This window comes from Nelumbo lutea, chromosome 3 (assembly GCF_056320005.1).
Source record: "Nelumbo lutea isolate HS-2025 chromosome 3, American lotus-T2T, whole genome shotgun sequence".
Taxonomy (NCBI): Eukaryota; Viridiplantae; Streptophyta; class Magnoliopsida; order Proteales; family Nelumbonaceae; genus Nelumbo; species Nelumbo lutea.
In genome coordinates this window covers 57,572,078-57,596,571 of record NC_142686.1, presented here as the reverse complement: position 1 = coordinate 57,596,571, position 24,494 = coordinate 57,572,078, and the positions used below count along the sequence as shown (strand labels likewise).

The 24,494-nt window shown below is 38.3% G+C and overlaps 1 protein-coding gene across 1 annotated transcript; it reads left to right on the top strand.

Moving 5' to 3' along the window:
• The first annotated feature begins 629 nt into the window (after positions 1 to 629).
• LOC148865144 (protein neprosin-like) lies at positions 630 to 5,389 on the top strand. The gene is made up of 7 exons (XM_088975392.1): positions 630 to 1,183; positions 1,307 to 1,393; positions 1,466 to 1,732; positions 2,733 to 2,906; positions 3,077 to 3,130; positions 3,768 to 3,914; positions 4,722 to 5,389. The coding sequence occupies exons 1-7, from the start codon at positions 983 to 985 to the stop codon at positions 5,097 to 5,099; spliced, it is 1,308 nt and encodes a 435-aa protein (XP_088831518.1). The 5' UTR covers positions 630 to 982; the 3' UTR covers positions 5,100 to 5,389.
• The last annotated feature ends 19,105 nt before the right edge of the window (positions 5,390 to 24,494 follow it).

Here is a 24,494-nt window from a genome sequence, read left to right as displayed (position 1 = left end):
TTCAGAGCAGCTGAACAAAACTTAACTGAATCTTCTGTTAACGGGTCATGAGAAATTAACCGTCGAGAATTTGCAGTTGCACACAAAGAAGAGCACCAAAATATCGTGGTGGGTACTTTGGTCATTTCCACATATCCCCAGTCAAATTGCTGAGTTTCGGGAGGAGAATGGAGACTTAAGAGCCAATTCTCCCTTGAATGAGCTCAGAAGCATTAGAAATCCTCCCCATCTGCTCAAAATTCAACACCTTCTCCCTTCCTCACCTTCCCTTTGGCTTTCCCTTTCCACCCCACCACCCAAACCCTAGAAATAAGTTAAATTATTAATTATAAAATCAAAGAAAATAAATGATGTTATCCAGGAGAGATAGTCCGTGATGGATGGATGGGTAGGCCATGATTGGCTGTAAAGATGGTTGAATCGTTCAGCGATGTCAACAGTTGGATGGGTGGGAGGCATACTTCACCATGGTTGAAGGAAGTACAGAATACAGTCTTTGAGAAAAAGAAGTAACAAATAAATAAAAGAAGCCCCAGAATCTCAGAGGGAGAGTTCAGTAAACTGAGGAAGAAAGTGAGTGCAATTTCAAAAGTATTTATGGCTTATCGTGTGGTGGCAGATGGATATTCAAGGAGGTGTAATTAAGGGTGTGTGGAGTGGAGATGGGTAGGTCAAGTTTTTATAGGGCGCTTGAAGCCACTGTTCTTACCGCTGGTGCAAATGCAAATGTTCCTCCATCATGATGGCGATCCATGAACCAGAAGGGCTATGCGCAGGTTAACGTGCACCATCTTTCAAGAGGGAGGCAGATCGAGACAGAGTTCCTTGTTGCCAGCTGCTCACTTAATTTCTTCCCATTTACCACTGTTGGTTGGTTTATTATTGAGAATTAAAGAGTGGGGCTCTGATTTGTTTGTGCTATTTGTTTTACTGGTAATGGTGGTGATCTAGGCATCTCAGCTTCTGGGTGGCACTGAATGAAATGGATACCGGAACTAGAAGGAAGAGACGACAAGCCCCACCTCTGATTCTGGCTCTCTTCCTCCTTGTTTTCTTCTCAAGATGCACAGTTCACGTTTTGGGTTTGAATTACACAAATCTGAGACAAGTATCAAGCTTAAGAGTTGCAAGGATTCAGAGACATTTGGAGAAGATAAACAAGCTTTCTGTTAAAACCATTGAGGTAATTAGCTTAATTATCTCTATAGTCTTCTCATCACTGCCACTGGTTTTGTTAATGATATTCTGATTTCTTGTCTTCTGAGTAAATTTTGAAGTTTGATTCTTTCTTGATTGGTTTTCTCAGAGCCCAGATGGAGATATCATTGATTGTGTTCATAGACACAATCAGCCAGCCTTAGATCATCCACTTTTAAAGAATCACAAGATCCAGGTACTTGGCAAAACCCTCTCTCTCTCTCTGTCTCTCTCTCTCTCTGAATGTCAACTTGTATGTCTGCAATAGAGAGTACCTCCAGAGATGCCAAGAATTAGAGTGACAAAGGAAGGAGGAGTAAGAAGTTACAATAGCAGTGAAGGAACAGAACATACATGGCAAACATGGCATCAAGTTGGAGAGAGATGTCCGAAGGGGACGATTCCGATGCGACGAAGCTCAGTGAATGATGTCTTGAGAGCTAAGTCTCTGTATCACTTTGGGAAGAAACAACGCAGGCTGCCTCTTGATAAATATGTTGAAGCACCTGATGTGGTCAGCGGCAACGGCCATGAGGTATGTATGTATATATGTATGCTATGTTTTATCCCATGATTAATCTATCCTTGTCTATACACCAAGAAGGAGGAAGAATGGTGACAAAGTGGAAGAATGGTGATGAAAATGGGTATGAGAGGTTACAGAAGTATCTGAACTTTGAAGGTTCAAATGATTAATAGAGGAAAATTTTCAATATTGACTTGTGCATATGTATGTGTATGCATGCATTAATATATATATATATATATATATTTCCATTCACGTCTCTACACCAAGCAAAGAGGAAAAATGGTGATGAAAATGGTAATGGGAACGGAAATGAGAGATCAGACGTCACGGAAAATTTTAAAATATCAAAAAACATTAACTTATATGTATGTATGTATACATAATATGTTATATTCATATGTCTAGATTGATCAAGTTGCAAAATTGGAATGGGAATGGGAAGTCAGAGAAGGAACTGAACTAATTAGAAGATTCAAATGGTGAAGTGTGAATAGAGGAAAATTTCCATTGGCTACCTCCTTTGGTTACTTCTTGGCTTCTTCCTGCCTCAAATTTTGAATATTCACTTGAAAGTTCAAACTCACTCAATTTTAGCTTTTGTTGATGAAGAGACAATATCCTCTACTCCTCTCTACCTTGTCACCATTAGCTTAAAATAGTGAAAAACCACTGTCTTGATTCTTGAAGCAGCTAATGGTAATTCTCGCAAGTAATTCAAGGGGTAAGTTGAAATTTGATAAATATGTGATATAGTGCTGCAACATACATAGGATTGCCATGGGCAAAATCTTTAACTTTTTAGATTTAGCAACTGGTTTTCTGCACAATTAGGCACTGGATTTGCTTGGTGTTTTGTGCAGACTGTTGTAGTGTGGATCCAGTGCCCCACTAGAATGATCTAGATCATCGTATATTTTTATTGCCTTTTGCAGTCTTTTCTCTCTCCTGCAAGCCCAAAAGATGTTGACTTTTTTTATCCTTTCTGAACTGTTTTGCACGTTTATAGCATGCGATTGCATACACTGGATCATCAACGGAAGAAATATACGGAGCAAAGGCTACAATAAACGTGTGGGACCCATCAATTCAAGTGGAGAACGAGTTCAGTTTGTCTCAGATTTGGGTTCTCTCTGGATCCTTTGACGGCTCGGATCTGAACAGCATAGAAGCTGGTTGGCAGGTGCTTCTTCCGTCTCGTGTACCACGCTACACAGTATCCGACATTCGAATATTTAAATAGTAAATAAATAATTAAAAATAACAAAAAGACTCGTTGAAATCAAGATAAACAATTATTTAAACTTCAAAGAAAAGCGTTTTCTGAAGCTTTGATTCTTCTCTTCTAGTCAGGTCAGTCCGGAGCTTTACGGGGACAGCAAACCTAGATTATTTACTTATTGGACGGTCAGATCTCTCTTTCAACTCTATTCCTCAATATCTTGTCCTTTTATTAAATACAAACGTAAAAATCATGTTTTGTTTTACCATGCATCAGCAGTATTAGTATCATCTGTGCTACTATGTAGTTGTGTTGTAGGCCCCATCCATCGTATGCAAATCAAATTCCGATTGATTCCAACCGTCTGGTGTGGGACCTTTATTCTGAATTATTCCACCTACCCTTCTTTAGTATCCTGACTCCTGAGTACACCGCTTGGACGATGGCCTACAAGGGAAAGCCCAAAGGTTGACATTTTAGAAATGGGCCGGATTACTGAATCATAAATAACCCAGAAAAAGAAACCCATGAAAAGATGGGTTTTGTCCTCTGCCTTGGCCCAGTAATTTTCAAAATTTGGACTCAGTCATGGACTCATGGTGGACGTGGAGTGGGCCCTTGGGCCATTTAACTGGCAAACCCGTATACGTATAAGACATTTGTTGGATTAGATGTTACCTTTGAAAGGCTTGAACCTGGTTGGGTTTGGGCCTGGTATATTTAAAGGCCATTACACCTTTGTATAGAACAATAACTGGCCATGGTTGGTTGCTGTAATCACAATATTGCATCAAGTTGATTGTCTCCATTTTAATGCTACAGAGTGACTCGTATGAGGCGACGGGGTGCTACAACCTTCTCTGTGCAGGATTTGTACAGACAAACAGTAAGATTGCCATTGGAGCAGCTATATCTCCGGTCTCGAAATTCTCCGGCAACCAATTTGACATCACCATTCTTATTTGGAAGGTCTGCTAATTCATCTAATGGCTTCTCTATATGTCTTCTAAGGCACATTTAATGGCTTCTCTAAGTGATACTTTGACACAGTCCAACAAGAGAAAGAAATTAGGACTTATAAGGGATTGATCAGATATTTGACAGCCACTCTTTAGGGTTTTTGCCGATCCACAACCCTGATGCAAAATTTGCACCTTTCATCTTATTTGCACTTATTAGCAGTGCAAATTTTGCATGGAAAAATTTGCACAATCTTCCTCCTACCTTGATTCTCTTTAATATAAAGTTGGAATTACATCATTTTGCTTTCTATATTCTCTCAAAGATGTAACTTTCTTTCTGCCTCCATTCTCCATATAGAATGGGAATCACATGATTTTACTTTCTATTCTCACAAACAGACAAGGTGAAGTCAACTCTGAAGCAAAAACAAATCAGAATTTACCTCAGCTCATTTGCACTCCCACACATTTATATCAATGCAAATGAAGTTTGCACTGCAAACAAATGGAGCCTAGGTTTTGCTTGTTCCACTGTAAAATGGTAGAAATATTTTCAAACCGAAATATTTCAACATTTTATGGTGATGAAAACTTTATTTTGCACTTTTTTTTTTTATGTCCAAAACAAACACAACCGTAATGACTAAGGACCTGGGCTTTCTAGGCCCATAATTCCTTGATCCTGTCTAGGGTGCATTTGGATCTTTATAAGCATGAACTGGAGGATCTCATGGCCTATATTTGATTTTTCCCTAGAAGGTTTCTTTGTGATACCCATCTAATGGGCCAACTCATTGCTTTTGTATTCCTACAGGATCCCAATCTAGGGAATTGGTGGCTTGGATTTGGTGATAACACATTAGTGGGTTACTGGCCGGCGGAGCTGTTCACACAATTAGGAGACTATGCAACCATGGTGGAGTGGGGTGGTGAAGTGGTGAACTCAAGGGCCAACGGCAAGCACACGTCAACGCAAATGGGCTCCGGTCATTTCGCCGAGGCAGGGTTCGGCAAGTCGAGCTACTTCCGAAACCTGGAGATTGTTGATGCAGACAACAGTCTCAGCCCAGCCCAAGACATCTCCAACCTCGCTGAGAACACTAACTGTTACAACATCAGGAGCTCCTCCAACAATGAATGGGGCACCCATTTCTATTATGGTGGGCCTGGGAAAAACCCACAGTGCCCATAATCATCAACCATTTATACAACCTTAGAAGAAAGTAAAATCTCCATTCTTAATTCTTTCTTCCTAAAGTTTCTATAAATATCTTTCTCTAGTTTGAACAAGTGTATTGTTTTGAATTACCAAAATGTGTAATCTCATTATTTTTGTTCCATCAAACGGGCTTAGGTTTTTTATTTTTCTTTCCTTTTCTTTGGTCCCTTGTATTTTTCTTTTTTCTTGGGTAATGATCCTTGTAATTTTAGTGTTATATTCTTCAAATTACTATGATATAATGGACTATGAGCCTTAAGAAAGTGGATATTCAATTGATTAATATTTAATTAAAACACATAAAAGAGTAATATTAGGAGAAATAAAAATAAAGATTTAGTGCCACTTGACCTACAGAGTATGAATGAACTCACCAATGACCAATATAAGGCATGACGCCATAACCTTTCTTTTCTTACCCTTATGGGCCCTTGATTGGATGGGGAAGATTATCCAATGCCAAGATGAACCATGGGTTAGAGATGGGTCAATGTGGGGGTGTTGAGCTTCTTTGGAGAAGCCACTAAAAGCGTTGTTGAGCTTCTTTGGAGAAGCCACTAAAAGAAGCTTCAATGCTATGCAGTAGCTTCTGACGTTACATGAGCCGAGAAAGCTGGAAATTCCTAAAGCCATGTTTGACAAAAAATCGGAAGGCTGAAAGTGAACTTACATGAACCAAAAGTTGACTTTTCAAAAATAAACTGCCAACAAAAAATAATCCCCATGCGAGAGGCTTAAGCATTCAGACTGAACTGCTGGCAAGGAACGAGTCCGATCTCCTGCCCATGTCTACCCACAAATATCGCAGTCACACATGGAGAATATCTCATTCTCCTACATAGTATTATGCTGGGGAGATGTTCCCAATTCATGGGGATAGTGTGTTGTGGGTAGACATGGGCAGAGTTCTCATGGGCAAGAGATCCGGAGTCGGAAGGAACGGTCCATGAGAAATTAGACCATAAAATGCAATAATTCTGGGAGAAGGTCACTGCAACCTTTCGGTAATTATGGAAAAACCGAAAAAATATTTAAAAATAAATCATACCTCCCCCATGCCACAAAAGAATACATAGCAAACAACCCACCAACTCCCCAAAGAGAACCATCTGAAGTAATTGAATTGGATCAGATGGATCACACCGGTCTCAAATTCAATAAAAATAAATTTGGGAGAAAGATGGTTCAGCCCAGGGTCAGAAATTTTAGGCCTAAAGTACAGTTGGGGTTGGTGCCATCTCGGAATTGATGCCAATTCACGGGCAGACATTGATGTATAGAGTAGGGGTTTTTGACATTTTGAATGTTTATAAATCTGCAGTGAAATTCAGAAATCTGCATTGGATCTGTCCACTTTTTCGAATAAACTTTGATGCCTCAGAAAAATTGCACGGAAGGTATACCTTTACTGAATGCATAACGAGGAATGCTCAAGGCATAGTTCTAAAGATAAAATGGGGCAAAATTGGTAATACAATCATCTTGATAGATGAAGTGTGGACTGCTCTAGAAGCTCACAAGTTAGCTATCCATTTGAAAAATCAATTAATCACCATCGAAGGAGACTCTCTCCTCATAATTAACAACCTCAAAGGTGTCTTGAAGGTTCAGTAGCAATGTACTTCGCTTCTCAAGGAGTGTAGAAATCTAGTTCATAGTTCCTCATCAACATTCTTGTACAAACACACCCACATAGAAGGCAACGCAACTGCTGACTGGCTGGCCATCCAATGCGGCTATCTGAAATGAGCCTCAGGGCAAAGCTCCCCTCTTTGGGACTTCATTTTCTTAGTTATTTTAAATGCAGCTGAGAGGTCTCTCCCCTACTGGTGCTAATTTTCCCTTGTACATAAAAAAAAAGTTGACATATTGTTGAAACTATCTGCCTATCTTAGGTGTTTTATCCGAAGTGACTCAGTCAATACAGCTCAATCAATGTAGAGAAATGTACCCTAGCTGCTCAACCCCCTTTATTATTATATGACACTTAGAGAAACCCTATAAAAGAACGATTAGGCTGATTACTTAATATACTGAGGTTAGGATCTATAATCTCAAAGGCAGCTTTGTTTGGATTAATTAGAAATAAGAAATGAAGGGAATTGCAGTCTCTCACCTAAGCTGGCCACTTTTGGAAATGGGTTTTGCTTGTTTGTGTGATTTAGAGAACCAAAAGCCATTGAATTCGGGTAGGTGCAAAAGTTTCAGAAACTCAAGAAATAAAGGCAAATGGAAACAGCTTATTCAATGGCATTTATTATTTGAAGAAGTTGGAAGATGAACCCATTTGATCTGCAAGCTTTTCCTCTTCAGCAACTGTATTGTAGTGGGACAATGAACCTTCTCTTTTTGAAGAATTTGGTGGAAAACCCAAATCTGAAATGGAGAAACAGTAGTGGGAAATGAATGATAGAAAAATGGAATTACTTATGGTCCGTTTGGTTCGGTGGAATAGGGTCCGGAATTGGAATTTCGATTCCAGGCATTTGGTTGGGCGGAATCGGAATCTGATTCCCATTCCGAGTGGAATGGCAATCCCCCATTTGAGGGAATGGCCATTCCCGACCCACCCCCAGGAATCAGAATCCCATTCCCGTTTCTTAAAATAAAAGGGAAATTGTCTAAAACTCACCATGAGTTTTCAACATTTCTCTTAAACTTACCACAACTTTTCAAAATGTCTAAAATTCACCATGTCAGTTAGTTTTTATTTTTCAAAACTCACCTTCCGTTAGTTCACCGTTAATGCTTCTTAACAGAGGTGTCCATGTCAGCATAAATAACAACTTTTATGACCAAATTACCCTTGAATGGTGAATTAGAGGAAAAGTTGTCTTTTTCAGTTTTCAATTTTCTTTTTTTTTTTTGCATTTTTAATGTTTTGTTATAATTCCCAATATTTTTTATAATTTCTGTTTTTTTACATTTTTATATTTTTTACAATCTATAAATTTTCTTGTATTTTTGTTATTTATTTACAGTTTTTGTGTTTTCTATAACTTTTGGTGTTTTTTCTACAATTTTTATTTTCTGATTTTGTTTTTCAATTTCTATAATTTTTTATATTTTTTGTAATTTCTATGATTTTATGTATTTTATATTTGGAAATATTTTTTTGAACTTTTTCCTTTTTTCATGTCTAATATTAAAATGGTAATATATTAACACCCGTTAATTTATTTTGTATATATTTTATATTTTTCTATGAAGGTTAAAATGGTAATATATTAATGTCTGCTAGTCTGTTTAACGCCAAGTTAGTGACATGGTGAGTTTTAGACATTTTGAAAGTTGTGGTGAGTTTAAGAGAAAAGCTGAAAACTCATGGTGAGTTTTAGACAACTTCCCAAAAAAAGAAATAACAAAATTATATAAAAGCCCTCAAACCCTTTTACTACCCGATTCTAACTTTCTAACCCTCTCTCCCTCATCTTTCATCTCTCTCCTTGTAGCTGAAGTTTGAAGAATGGATTTGGACTAAAGCTCCGACGATAGCAAGGTAAGTCACCATTGATTTTGCTCTCTCTCCTCTCCTATTCTACTTCTTCTTCTTCTTCTTCTCTCTCTCTCTCTCTCACACACACACACTCTTTACTCCAGAAGAGTGGCATAATATCAAGCTTATGATACAAAGCAACATGTACAGATATCTTAGCATATAGATTGAGGGCCGTGAGCATTTTGAAGAGGAGGTTTTGATGAGAAAAAAAGATACTGCATCAGATGCTAAAGATTCTAACCCAGGTTTCAATAGAATATTCTTTCATTTTGGTTTTCCCTTCTGGTGTTTGCATTCTCTATTTTATTGACTAATTTAGTGCAATCCCTTGGTCAAGCTGAAATATCTTTACCACCGGTGGTAATTCTTTTTAGTCTTCCATTGTGATGTTGCATGGGCCACCCCAATGTAGGTTGGTAATCTCAAGTTGACCTGCACTTGTGGGAACCAATGACTAATTTTTTTTCCTCTCTTATGAATCCAATGGGTTTATGATTTTGTCCTGAGTTGGCCTATTTAAATGCCAAATTATGGTACATGCAGTTGCTTCCATAAGTCTCAAGGAAACAAAAAAAAAAAAAAAAAAAAACTAAAAAAAGGAAAGGGAAAAAACTGCAAAAAAATTTCATTCAACAAAGAGGCGCGTATTGCATAAGAATGGAACCAACACTATACTGAAACTTACAAACATGTTTATTGTACACATAGAACATTGGGAGAAATGACAAGATGCTTTCTTATAAAGAAAAAGAACAAAAAACCCGAAACTTAGAGAAGCGGAAATACTAGTTCATCATTTTACCTCGATATCCTACATTTATTAGTTTCACAGCTCCATACAAAATTCCGAGAGTAATGGAATCCATCTAGAAGGCCTACTAAAACAATCAACTTCATCATACGTTTTAAACCATCTAATAAAATGTTTGTATAATCATCATCATCCATCCCTTATCCCAACCATATAGAGTTGGCTACATGAATCTTGTTTTGCCATTCTGTTAAATTAATTGCTTAATTCATCTCTTACTACTTCAACAGTTCAACCTGTCCTGTTTGGTCTACCCCTAGCCCTTCTAGCCCCTTCAACTTGCAGCAGATCTTTCTTCTTAGGGGTGTTGTAGATGGTTTTATATGCACATAGCTAAATTAGAAATACTCCTAGGTTCCTTTGAATGATTTTATTTCTGCCCTATCCTTTCTATGTTTTAAATTCATCCATCTGAACATACAAATTTCTGCCACACATCCAATAGAATGTTTGTATCATGCTTTGAAATATTTGATGCATATAGTTTATGTTTAGAACATTTCAATCTCTGGCATGTTGCCATTAGTATTATTCATTTTAAATCAATAAAAAGCAAGTTGTTACGTACCAAAAGAGAAAGCAAGCCTCAAATCATAAGACCATTTGAGCCATCTCTCATGCAACCAATGACAATCTGGGAATCATCTCCATCTTTATTGCTCACAACTAAGGATTCATTAGTCTGAGCTGTTGGAACAGAGCCATGATATCCTCAAGTAGAGTTTCCAACTCCAATTGAAGCATAACAATAGAATTATCTCACCCCCTTGACCTGTCTAAACTCTAGTCATTTCTAAAAGTCTCAAGTTTCTAGTACATCTGTCAGAATTGAACTTAATAACTCATTTGGAATTTTTTTGGACAAATCCTACATAACAAGCTCTCCAGAAGCTATTTAAATATCGCTATTGATTACAAGCACATAGAGGTGTTAAGATAACACCCAACCCAGCTACAAAAGTCAAACAACAAAAATGTCAAAGGTAATAATCGCCAAGGGACCACCTAAGACACCTTAAAAGACTGTTCTGCAACATTTTTTATCATTGTCTACATGATTACATGGGATTTAAGCCATACTAAACTCAATATTTCCAACTATAGCGATGTAAACCAATGTTACATGGACACAACAAGGACATTACTAGACAAGGTGTTTACACTAAAGTTGAGGTATCCAACATGAAATGTAATCCTTGTACAGGTATCTGGGTACCATAGGTTTAAATGGTACATGATTGTCTAATGTTTGAAGTTGATTTTGTTTTACAATTTCATATTATAAATAAATTTGATTTTCTTTTGCACTTCAACACCCTACCTCCCTTGTGTAGATCTTTAGAAGAAGTTAAAGCTGTTGGTATGAATGACTTCTTGAACTTCAATTTATAATGTAGAGGGTGGAAGGCATAAATTAATGTAGTGATGGATATTTGAATGAATTCAGGAGAATGTGGAGCCAACGAAAGTAAGCAATGCATCTATTCAACCCGTGAGTATGCCCCTGTTGTAGATGAAATTTGGAAAGGTCCTACTCTTCAAGAAACATACAAGAGAAGAGATGACTTGCATTTTCTTCATGATGTTGCCAATTATTTCTTAGATCGGGTATGTCTGAAGATATTTCTTGCATACATCTTTCAAAATAGTCATGGAAATTGTTTATGTTATTTCTCTCATGCTTATGTTTTATAAGTTGGTGTTTGATTGAGGCATTTTAGGGGCCATTGCTTGGTGCAGTGGTAAAATCTCAGGTTGATAAGTGTGTGGATGTGGGTTCGAATCAGAGAGTGGTCCCTTCGTGCAAGAAAATGCCAAAGATTAGGTCTGTATTCAGTTCATACCTCCCAAAACCCTAAATACTTGGGACCAATGCCCTTTTCTGATTGGGGCATTTTATGTTTTTAATGACTAGACATTTTACATTGTTTAGGAGATGAATTATTTCTGATGACTTTTTTTTTTCATTTGTATATTTTTTTCTTATTTGATCTTTTGATGTGCAAGTGGGAGTTACTAGTAAGTATTTTAATGGGTGTAAAAGTTTAAAATGCAGTCTGGTAGATACAGAATTTACTAGCAACATGTCATCACCAATATAAGGTTAACTAGCAAATTAACATCATCTTGGAGTGGATGCTACTAGATCAACTAATAGCAAACTCAAGTAAATTGATTGAGGCGAAAACCAATATAGAGGCAAGTTCTATTGCTCATGTTAACTTGATTATCTCAAGGAGTTTTTACCGTTCAGTTCACCTCTGAAATCCTAGCTCCACTATTCATTTGGGGGTAGGTGCCAGCTCGGAATTAATGCCAATTCATGGGTGAGTATGGGTGTTATAATTGGAGCTACTCATAAATTTGAATTGTTGTAGGTTTGCAGTTCGAATATGAATTATGAGGTGGAGTACAGGCCAAAAATCCCTACTCTCAAAGGTTTAACAGTCAAATGAGAAGAGTGAGAAGAGTTTTCAAGAGACGAGAGATTGAATCAAAGGTCGTTACAGGGGAAAGAAGCTGAGAATATTGTTACTAGTGAAAAAATTGGAGATGGACATGGAAAAAACAATCGGGGAAGAAGAAAAATAATTAGCAATATCATTTCCAAAGGTTTTTAAAAGAAATAGATGGCAGGAATAGGTGATTCCGATTCTAGCTTCTAGTTGAACCAAACAGGGGCAGAATTGAAAACTTTGGCTAATTCTGATTCCAACTTCTAGTTGAACCAAACAGCAACAATCGGAATCCGATTCCGATTTCTGACTGAATCAAACAGATGCTAGGAATAGGTGATTCCAATTCCGATTCCAATTCCAATCTTGTCCACAAACCAACCACACCCTTATTACTTCTATTCAATTCATGTGTAAGTTTGAATTTTCAAACCAAACAGCTCACTCAACTTCTTGTGTGTTCATGCCTCCATGATTTTCCATCACTTCCCATGTTCATTTTATGGAAAATTGCATCAATAGACAGAGAGTTTTCCATCACTAGGAAACGAGCTTTCCCCCAACTAGGTCAAAACCAGTTTTTGTCTTATTGATATAACTCGTACCTAACTCAACAAAGTTTTGAGGAAATTTGGTGTAGCTGTCAAACTTAGATCTTTCCTTTCGTTTCATACTTGGATGGAAGAACAAAGATTCAAGAATATGAGCTATTGTGAATCCACTCAGACAACCAAGCAAAAAAGATTTATAACTGTAGCATTCAATTTGTTTCTAATGCACCAGTGCCACCAAAAACAGATCTAAAGAAAAGGGGAAAAAGATAAATAAAAAGTAGAAGAAGGAATTTAGATGGAAATAGAAAAAAAAAGCTCAATAGATAGTTTCCCTTTCTCAATTTGCCATTCGGTTGCATTTGGTTAAGCTTAAAGGTTTGTTCTTTTAAAGTCGAAAGTTAGAGACTGAAATCAGATTTGCTCCTCACAGATTGTGTCTCACACCAAACCTCAAGCTAAAGACCATGGATTTCAATACAATAATAGGAATTCAGATCTCCTGCATGCCCACGCCTACCCACATGATGTTCCCAATGAATGGTAACATGCAAATATATGAGAGATGTTCTCAATGTACAACTGTAATGAGACGTGGGTAGAATTTTTGTGGGTTAGAGATCCAAACTTCAATAATAGTGTTATTGTTAAGGTAAAAAAGACTACAATTTAGCTTGACTCATTCTAAGGCCATCTTGTAATAAAGACTACAATTATATCATTAATATACACATGAGATCTAATTTAATACCCTTTGTTTCTCCCTAATAAAGGGGTTTTAATTTTATTTGGGTGCTGCTATGATGAGTACGAATGAAAGATATTTGGGGAACCCTCTTTTTCATCACAAGAATGGAATTCAGGATTGACAATTTCTTATGAAAAACTACAGGAAAAAAAAATTATGGTTGCAAGATTAATCTTGTCACAATTAGGTAGGATTGTCCTTATTATGGACAAAATGAAAGCTATTATGAATTACATAATGCAATCCCATCTTTCGCCCAAAGAAACTTGCAAGAAAATAGATGCCATCTGTAAAGATTTTTGGTGGGGCACAACCAACACAACTCACTGATGAGGGGTGATTTGGCCCGACCTAATAAGTAAAGGACACGAAGACGCGACTTGCCAGCTAGATGCCAACTCAGAATGTGGTGCCACGTCAGGAGATCAGGGGACCTCGGGGCTCGGTCACTTCAGAGCCAGGGCACCTCGGTACCCACATACACCGAGGTGCCATGTAACAGATTCTAGAAGCTCTCCAGCTGTCTCCGAGTCTTCTAGGGTCAAATTACGGAATAATAGGACTTATCCGCACCCCGCCCGAATCAGATGAACATAATAAGCATTATCAGCTAGCATGTTATCCATCCATCGGTGCGGTATGGACTCCTCCTCGTTCTCTCTGAGGATATCAAAACTGCTTCATGAGGCCCACGACAACTCAACTATATAAGGGCATTCACCCCATAGAAGAAGGTGCATGCAATTAAGTGCATTCTAGCTCTCTACTTTATTGATTTCCAGCTCGCATCTACTTATTGAGTACTAACTTACGCATCAGAGCAACCTCGCCGGGTTAGCCACCTCGGGTTTTCTGATCCCTCTTCCTTGTAGTTTGGATGACCCATTTGGCAACCAACGTTCGAGCTTCCTTACAACTAGGAGCATCCAGATCGCGCATGATCAATTGAAGCTGCCTATGAGTAACGATCAAAAGGTCAACCTTACATCTCATTCAACACCTTATTCTCTTTTGATGGCATCCTCAAGCAACACCGGCAAAGGCATCGACATCGGCATCACTAGGGAGCAAGACCACCCAGCGTCACTCCCCCAAGGCTCTTCAATGACTACCGAACAATTCACTATTCCCCTCACTGCTTTGGGGATCCCCATTGTGTCGATGTAGCAGAAAAGTTAGCAGGTGAACGTCTTACTGCCCCAAGTAAACAACACTTTTATGGAGCCTTCCTCCTGGGGTCAGGTGTCACTAGTTTGATGACCTAGTTTAGAGTGTTTGAGCCATGTAGATCCAGATGCAACAAATGCACCAGTTCCAACAGTTTCAACAGTATTACTTCTACCAACGGTACCAGCAGCAATTTCCACTATTGTAGCCGAACCAACAACAAAGTCAGTATCAAAACCAAGGTCAAAACCAAAATCAGAACCAGAACCAACACCGAGTCCATCATCAGTAGCAGCACCAGGGTGCATGCCAATCTCGTCCCTGGAGTGTGGGAATTTCTCAGGTCTCAGTCCCCCCCCCCCCGAGACCGGACCCCACCTCGGGGTAGAAACGACGATCAGCGTACACCCCAACCTTCTCAGAGAGAGAACCCCAAAGACAAACCCGAAGTCAACCAACACACGAAGACCAGTCAGCAACAACACTTGCGGCCTGAGAATCGCAAGTCGCAACTCAATGATAATCACCTCGAAGCCTAAGGTGCAGACTCGAGATGAGACCCCTTGGCTCCCCGTAACAGCTAGCAGCGACTTCGCGACCGAAGGAACCCTGTTCCACCTCACGATAGTGTCCGGGAGAGAGAATGGACCAGGGTTGAAGTACTTGATAACATGAAAGTTAATAGCACCAACATGGAGCCAGCAAAGAAGCAACAGTGGCGACGTTGCAAGACTCGTCAATCTTCTGCCAGGTACAACTGCCCACTAAAATGAAGTAGGGAAAGGGAGGAAGTGAGCTCGGTAGCTGCACAGTCAGCTCCTGCTTTGTTGAGTCAGCCCTCTCCCCTGTCACCCGAGCTACTAGAAGCCCCGATGCTGAAGGACTTCAAGGTACCTTCGTTGGAGAAGTACGATGGAAGTTTCGACTCTAACGACCATGTGGACACATTCTAATTTCATATGCATCTAGCCGGAGCAAATGAAGCATGCATGTGCGTGGCCTTCTTCAGTACTTTCAAAGGACTAGCTCGAACTTGCTACATGAACATCACACCGAGCTCGATCAAAAGTTGGGCACAATTTATGGATATGTTCATGACCCACTTTATCACTAGTAAGAAGTGTCTGAAGTCACAAGAGAGCCTTCTGAACGTGGTCCAGTGGGAAAATGAGTCAATTCGGAGCTACATCAAGCGTTTCAATGAAATGTGCCTATAGATACTAGACCTCGACCTGGCGATGTGCCCCACTACAATGCGAAAGGGAGTTACACACAAGGATTTCAGATGGTACGTTGGAGTAAATCGTCCGAAGACCATCACATAGTTCCTAGCACTAGTAGAGAAGTTCATAACTATAAAAGAAGAGCTTGGCCAAAAACCAGAAAGCCAACAGGGCATGAAAAGGAAAAGACAAGGAGAAGGAACAAGCAGCAACAAGCACAGAAGAAAGAAGAGAAAATCGCCAAGGAGAAGTAAGTCACCTCACTCGAGAAGTAAGTCCCCCTCTCGGAGTTACAGGTCGGGTCGACGATCCAAAACCCCTCCTATGGAGAGAATGACCTATACCCCCCCGAACGCAAAGCGAGGAGAAATCCTACTTGCGATTAAGGACTCTTCCTTTCTCAAGTGGCCATCCAAGCTGTAGGGAGACCCGATGACTAGGAACCCGAACGTCTACTATCATTTTCATCGGGATCACGGTCACAGTATGGAGAACTATCAGAATCTCCGCAACGAGATTAAAGAGTTCATCCGCCACGGGTATCTATAGAAGTTCATCTTGCACGAGGGGAGGTAACAGGGGGACCGACAAGGAGATCAGAGGAAAGACACTCCGGAGCTAAGCAGGCAGAACGAACAGCCACCTCGGCAGCTACCTAAGGAGAGACCGATCCGTAGGGTTATCAACATGATCACTGGCGGGTCCATTGTAGCGGGGTGTACCACAGCAGCGGAGAAGACCTTAGTTAGAGAACTAGAGCAGGAAGTAGAGAACCCACCAAAGCGACCTTGGGTGGAAGAGCCCATTTACTTCACTGTGGATGATGCACGTGGGATATAGTATCCTCGTGATGATGCTCTTGTTGTCAAACTCGTCATTAATGATTTCAAAGTAAAGCAGATCTTGGTGGACTCTAGGAGTTTGTCCGATATCTTATTCAAGGGGACCTTCGACAAGTTGTAGTTAAAGCAGAGTGATTTGAAGCTAGCAGATACACCCTTGGTGGGGTTCATTGGCAAATAGGTCAGACCACTTGGCTGAATTACAGTACCAGTGGTGGCAGGAACGTGGCCAAACTTGGTGTGATTTGAGCATACATTCTTGGTGATCGCAACTTTATCCCGTTACAATGCGATCATAGGTCGGCCCATCCAGCACACCCTACGTGTGATAGTATCAACATACTACCTAGCGATGAAGTTCCTGATAAGTTACGAAGTAGGGGTAGTACGAGGTGATCAGCTTGAGTCTCACAAGTGCTATGTGGTCGCACTGAAGGGCAAGGCAAAGTTGGCTGATGACATCGAACTGAAGCAACTGACAAACTACACCAAGGAGCGAGCTGCCCTGATGGAGGAGATAGTCTATGACCCATTTAACAAACTCTGTGTAGGAGAAGATAGAGCTTTGTGCGCTAGCCAATCAACCTCTCGGTTTGCCTCCCGATAGATATGTTTATACCCTAGATTTCTTAGACACTCGTCCTTTAGCTTGATGCAGTTCTTGATGATGTGTCTTATCTTCCAAAGAATTGGGATCTTTTGCTTGAGACAGGAAATGATAAGGTTGAAATCACCTTCGATAATGATAGGATAATCTCTAAAATTCAAAGCCAAATTATGGGCTTCCTACGCTGCCCAAGTTTCTACAATGTTAATTGAAGCAATGCCAAGCTTATAAGCTTTGATGTCTAATACTTTCCCGAAATGATCTCTAGCAATGCTTGCAACTGAGCAGAAACCCTCCCTATTCCTAGATGGATTAAAGTTGATCTTGATATGATCAATATTGGGAGATTTCCAAATAATTGTCTTCTAAGATTTATCCATTTTGACAATATTGGTCTCAAAATGCCTTTCATTGAATTCCCTAAATAGACCATGGGCCTTGTAAAAATGATCTAGCCGGCGGTTTAGAACCGGCAGTCCTGGTGACCGCCGCTATAGAGACAGCTAAGCTGGCGCTTTTACAAAGACCGCCGCCTAGAACACTAAAGTAAAGAAAATAAAAATTTAACCGGCGGTCTTTGAGAACAGACACAACACTTTTACATTCAAACTGGGCTTAATCCGGTCTAAATAATTGACTCTTGCGTTTGCGAGGGAGAACAAAAAAATCAAAACTCTCGCACTCCCTCCTACTTCACGCGTTCGGCGAGTTATTCTAGCAAACCTTGTTTAGAAATCGATTGAGGAAAACTTTTGACGAAGAAGGAAAAGTTAACTTAGGTAAGGGCGCTTCTTCTTCTTCTTCTTCTTCTTCTTCTTCTTCTTCTTCTTCTTCTTCGGCATTGGGGGTTTCATTCTTTTATAAAAATTTATTATAAGGACTAATCGGATGATGATTCCATTTTTTGTTGTTCATTGGAATTCATCAAAATGCATTGCATTTGCTCCTTGACATGTTTCCCTTGAAGATCCATATGCTACAAAAGATGTTAAAGATACTCTATTTGATAAACAATTCTTCTTATTGGAACGGTTACTCATAGATGACTTCCCTACTACGAGAGTTGTTGTAGAAGCTTCCTGCCGTATTCTTCATTTGTTTTGGGAAGTTATTCCTTCTTCAACTATAATAAAGAATATCATTAAAGTTGTAGATGATATGCCACATATGCAGCGAGGTTAGAATCTCCACATTGACTAAGATAATATATTTTATTGGAAATCCCCATACTTATGAAATTCTATTAGTGCTTCTACCTAGATTGGGACATCTATTCCATGATTCTGTTCTTTCTGTACGAGTATCTTTTACTGATCTCCTCCTTGCTATAAAAAGTATTCGGGCTTTCCCATTTAATTAGGTACATGATGATCTCCCAAATCTGGACTTTGTACTGGGTAGTGCTTATGTGTAAAAATTCTCCCCTTGAATTTCTGGTGTTTCTGTATATAATGTTACAAATTGTTGCAGTTTTATATATAAATTTATCATGATGGTTTTCATTCCTGAGGTAGTTGATTAATTTTCTTGTAACTAGGTTGTGAACCAAGACATAATACTCTCTGCATCTGGGCATGCTCGAACATCTATGTTTAGCATTGTCATCATTTTATCTCCAAATGATGTAGCTACCCTTTCTGAAGAATGCACGGGCCTTATCATGAAGATATGAATTGCAGTGGTTTATCTCAAAATGTGGAAAGGCCGGCAGAGATAAGGTTTGTCCATAAGTTGCTGCTATCCTTTGCTAGATTTGATGACATGTTTTCAGCCTTAAGCAATCTTTTGCAAAACATTGCCTCTGGATTTCATGTTAGATTTGGAAAAGAAGTCCCTGCTAAGATTCTACCATATATTAGGCAGACAAAAACTAAGTTATTTGTGAAAACCTCAGCGAAAAATGCCAACAGAAAAAAAAAAAATTCTAGTTCAGTTACTTCTAGAAAGATTGCCTTATTGTTGCAGGAGCAACATATGATTTGTCCCATCTAATAATTTTTATTACTTTTTACTTTTGTTTTTATTAAAACCCCACCTATAATAGAATACCCATTCCATTTGTATAAATTTTCCTACCTGTCTCAATCGTACAAATCAATAAAATTCAAAATTTTACGAGATGAAAGTGTTAGACAGTGTATGCCCTTAGTTCCAATCGGCATGATCTATATTATGACGTTTATTGTAAATGAATAAAGTACATATTTGATTCATGTTATTGTGGTGTATTTTTGTTTAATATCCTTAAACTAGACAAATATGAGACTCTTGTTAGTTTAGAATTTTCATAGCCGTTGGATAAATCTAGGGACATTTTTCATGCCACGGCTAACACTGATGTGTCACCAAGTTGGTTAGGGTAACTTGTCTTAGCTACTAGGGTGAGACCTGAGGTACATGCAGTGTGGGTTTTTTTGAAACCCTGAACCGAACCAAATTCTAGTGTTGCCCTGAACCTTGGAGACAAATGGGCAAATTTAGAATGTTACACCTGACCCCTAGACTCGATTATGGTACTGCACTAAGTGTCAGATTGGACTGTCTTTGATGTGCCAATCAGTGAGATCCTTAGAGGGGATCAAAACTTGAGTATATTGGGATAGTCCGAGAATTCATCTGAGTGGGTGATCATAGTGACAGGATCAGCCCCTTTGTCGGACAAAATGAATGTTTAAAATTTGATTTTGCAAAATATATTTATATAGAGATATACTTATATATTATGTTTTCACAAATTGTTTGTAAAAGGTTTTAATTCCCAAGATCCATGTGAGTAGAGAGTGCAACATTGTACCTTGCAGCCGAGGGAGAGGTCCTCTCTTGTCGAACAATGTTTGATCATTATGGGCTGAGAGGTTAAGTGTAAGACCATTGAGAGTTATACCTAATGGGATAATCTTGCATCTGTCAATAGTTCTTGAGCCTTCATAAGATGGTTGGACCCAATGACTATTTAGTGTAAATGTTGGGCCCATTAAGAGCTTTTGGTGATAGACTCAAAGGTTCACTATATTCGATAGTGAATTCGGCCAGGCCTTGTAACTAAGAGTAGGTTGAATCTATGTGGTTGATGTGCAGATCAATGATAAGGTTCCACGCCATACAAAGAGAGCCAAGCTAACCAACATTAAAAGGAAGTGAGCCTGAAAGCTTAACAGGCCTAAATCCCATTTCGAATTGGGTTAATTGGATCAATTAAATTAGGGCGAATATGGGTATGGATCAACAGATAAGAATAAGAGGATAGCTCTTATCCACTTAAAGAATCCAGATCTAAATAGAGATTTGGATAAGGGAATTCCTAATTTGATTAGGAAAAGTTGATATTGATCGATAGATAAGATAAAGGATTATCCTTATCACTTAAAGAGTTCAGATCCAAATAAAGAGTAGGGCGGATAAATAAAGAGTAGAGCGGATCTAAAAGATATACAACAACAGAAGACAATTCAGTTTGACTGATTTTTACCTTCAGTTCTTTTTCTCCCTACTCTTATTGCCCTACCCTATTCGATCTTCAATTATTGGAACTGATCAAGATTTGATATTGATATTGTTTGTTGCCAGAAGAAACAACTCTGAAGTTGTACTCACTACCCCATTCGATTCTTGCCGAAGAATCACAAGTTCTTGGTGGAGAACTACCTGTTGATCCTATCTCATCCTAACCTATGTCATCTTCAATGGAGGGAGGATTTGGTACACTCTTTGGGTGTGAACACCTGCGTTGGGAGAATCTTTTTGCATGGATTCCGTATCAAGTATATCCCTCCCTAATCTTGGTTTCAAATTTGGTCCAGTTTGGTCACAAGAACGGACATTGAAAATGTGGTTTTTTAAATTGGGAATACGATTCCCGGATGGGAGCAAAGAAAATTTTAAAATTTCACCCAACCTTCGTGCAGGGTTCGGCCATCCATATGGTGGATCTTCCATCGCTTCAAAGGGAATCAATATAACCCCATGGTTCTCATTGCAACTAACTTTTTTAATAAAAAACAACTACAACATTTTAAATGCCTAATCATGTCTCTAACAAAATAAAGATTGTATACTATATGAGTGTGTTGCATTCATTTTTAAGGTTCTGTTTGGTTAGAGTGCAAATTTGAATCGTTACAAATTTGCACTCCGGTTTAGATTTGCATTTGTTTGATTAGGTTTCAAAAATGCATCGATTTTCGATGCAAATTTGTATACTTTCTTAGGTTTGTACCGAAAATAGGAGAAAATATTGTTTTCTAAGGCTGCGTTTGGAAGGAGTGTAAATGCAAAAATACACTACAAAATCTCACACCTCCGGTTCAGGTGCATGCAATTGTGGACCGAATTTTACTTTTAATTTACACTCTTCTTGTTTGACAACTATTGGCGCAAAACAAAGGTGTTAATTTGTGATTGTTTGGATATTTTATAAGGATGCAAATTAACATCTCATTTTTTACAAAAAACTACAGTTCCCTTCAAAAGTGTTGGTCTGTCGGAACACTTGTGTGCACTCAAAAGTGCTGGTGATGTCTCTTAAAAATCCAACAAACCGTGATGTTGAATTCATTCAAAAGTGGACTATGAGCCCATGACATTAGTGTCCAGTTGTTTGACTAAAGTGCTGGTGAACAGATGTCACCAGCACTTTTGAAGCTGAAGTTGGAGTCATTGGCTAGCAAATGACTTCATCTAAACCATTAAACTAGTGGGGTCCCGTCCACGTGTACTGATACTGAGCCTCCAAAGCTGCCACAATAATAAAGAAAAATGTGGATTAAATAATGCAGTGACAAGGAAACCATTAGGCAATGTGTTAGATATGGATTTACACATAAACATTGAAGTAACTGATTTAGATGTTAAAAATCTTGTTAAGGGTATTTATCTCTACTCCTTGTTAAGTAAAAGCCCTAGGGAAATTGTGTCAGCCTTCCCTCTTCTAAATACCTGTTCAAAGTTCAAACCCTAATTTGAACAAAGAAGAAAAAAACAATTACCTGATAGTGGTTGCTTGTGCTTGCCGTAGAGATTACAAAGAGACTGAAAGAAGGAAAGAAGATAGCGTACAAACAAAGCCTGGTATATACTAGACAGAGATTGAAAGAGAGAAAGAAGAGAAAATACGGACAAAGAATATGCTAATGAAATAAACATATAATAAGCATTAGAATACCATAACACTAGAGAATGAAATTACCTAAATGAATGAGAACTCCATAGGCTTTGAACTCCTGGTTGGTTTGCATCTCTCTCACCTCCTCTATTCTACTCTTTTCATTGTGCTTTAGAAACTAGAGTGGGATTAGTTCTTTTAACTAGAAAAGAGAAGAGATAGGGTAGGAGGTTCACTTCGAGGAAGGAAAAGACGAAGTAGTTCAGAGTTTCGCGTCTGATATATTTTTTGGGTGCCAAACCTAAAATAGCGACTCTTAATTTTTGTCCGCCAAACATGAGGTTAAGAATGTAATAACAAGAGGCACAAAAGGGGCCTTTGTACCAAATAAATGAAATTGCCTTCTTTAATGCATTATAGAGGCATTTTTTTTCTTATCCCCTCTAGCAAAGAGCCTCTAAATGTATATATTCTAGTAGTGGTTGTTCATAAATTTGGATAGTAAATTTGCAACAAAACCTAATGTCAGGCCTTGTAGAAGTGAGATAGAACAAGTTTCCAACCAAACTTCTATACAAGGTTTTATCCATCTTCTTACCACCATCTTCCTTCATTAATTTTTCATTGACAACATGTGTAGTAGTTATACGTTTGCATCCAAACATTCTAAGTTTTTTAAGAACTTTTTCAACATACTTTGGCAAATGAATACACCATCATCACCTTGATAAATTTCAAAACCAAGAAAGTGTTGTAATAGTCTCATACCACTCATTTCATATTTTTTCACCATTTCATTTTTAAAATCTTCAATCATTTTCATATTGTTTCTTGACATACAAAGTAGGTTTACTCTTGCTTTTCATGGACCCTTTCTCAACAAAGTAGGCATCAACTTGACTATGCCATGCTCTTGATGCTTGTTTTAACCCATATAGGGACTTCTTCAACTTGGACATCTTGTCTTCCTTGCCTTGAATCACAAAGCCTTGTGGTTGTTCTACATACACATTTTCTTTTAATTCTCCATTCAAGAAAGCTTATTTAACATCAAATTTCCATAACAATCAACCCTTGTGAGTAACAAGTGCAATAAGAGCTCTAACAGTATCTAATCGTGCTATATGAGCAAATGTTTCAAATTAATCAAAACCAGGTTATTGTGCATAGCCCTTAACAACCAACATTGCTTTATTTATTTGCACAGAACCATCAAAATTATGCTTCACTTTGTAGACTCATTTAACACCAACTACTTCTTTGTCATTTGGTCTATTAACCAACTCCCAACTTTTATTCTTTTCTATGATGGCAACTTCCTCTTTCATTGCCTTTTTCCAAGCTTCTTCCTTAACAATTTCTTCAAAGCTTTCCAATTCCATAACCCAGAAATTGTACCTTACATAAACATCACTCAAGCTCCTCATTTTTTTTAAAGTTGAGGTAGATAAAGATGAACTTGAACTTAGATATGACAGAGAAGTTCCTTCATCATTTTAAATTGTATTCTCTTCCAAACTAAACACGGGAACATGTTCTTCTTCAATTTTTTCTTGTTCCCAATTCCAAAGATCTTTTTCATCAAACAACACATATCTACTAATAATCATCTTGTTTGTTTTCAAATTGTATAACCTATAACCCTTTGACATAGTGTTTATCCAACAAAAATGCATTTCTCACTTGTTTCATCAAGCTTTGATTTCTTCTCTTTTGGAATTTAGGCATTGAATACACTACCAAATACTTTTAAATGTCTAACTGATGGTTTCCTTCCACACCAAGCTTCAAATGGAGTCATTCCTTCAATAGAAACAACAGGGCATCAATTCATCAAATACATAATTATGTTTACATCTTCAACCTAAAAACTTTTGAAAATTTTCTTCTCATGTAGCATGGATTTAGCCATCTCCATCATAGTTTGGTTCCTCCTCTCCAATGCTCCATTTTGTTAAGGAGTATACTGGATTGTAAGTTGCCTTTCTATTCCTTCATCTTCACAAAATTTATTAAATTCATTTGAAGTGTACTCCTTGCCATGGCCATTTCTCAAATTTTTAATGTAACAATTACTTTGTTTCTCAACAACACATTTAAATTTCTTAAAAATAGTAAGCATACAAGATTTTTCCTTCATAAAATAAACTCAAGCCATGCGAGTATAACTATTAATAAAAAGAATGAAATATCTATTTTGAGAATGAGAAGGAATCCTCATGAGTCCACAGACATTGATATGAACTAATTCTAACACTTTGTTGGCTCTCCATGCAATTCCTTTTGGAAATGGTTGTCAATGATGCTTTCCAAGTGCATAACCTTCACAAACTTCATGCTTTTCTTCAATGTTTGGAAGCCCT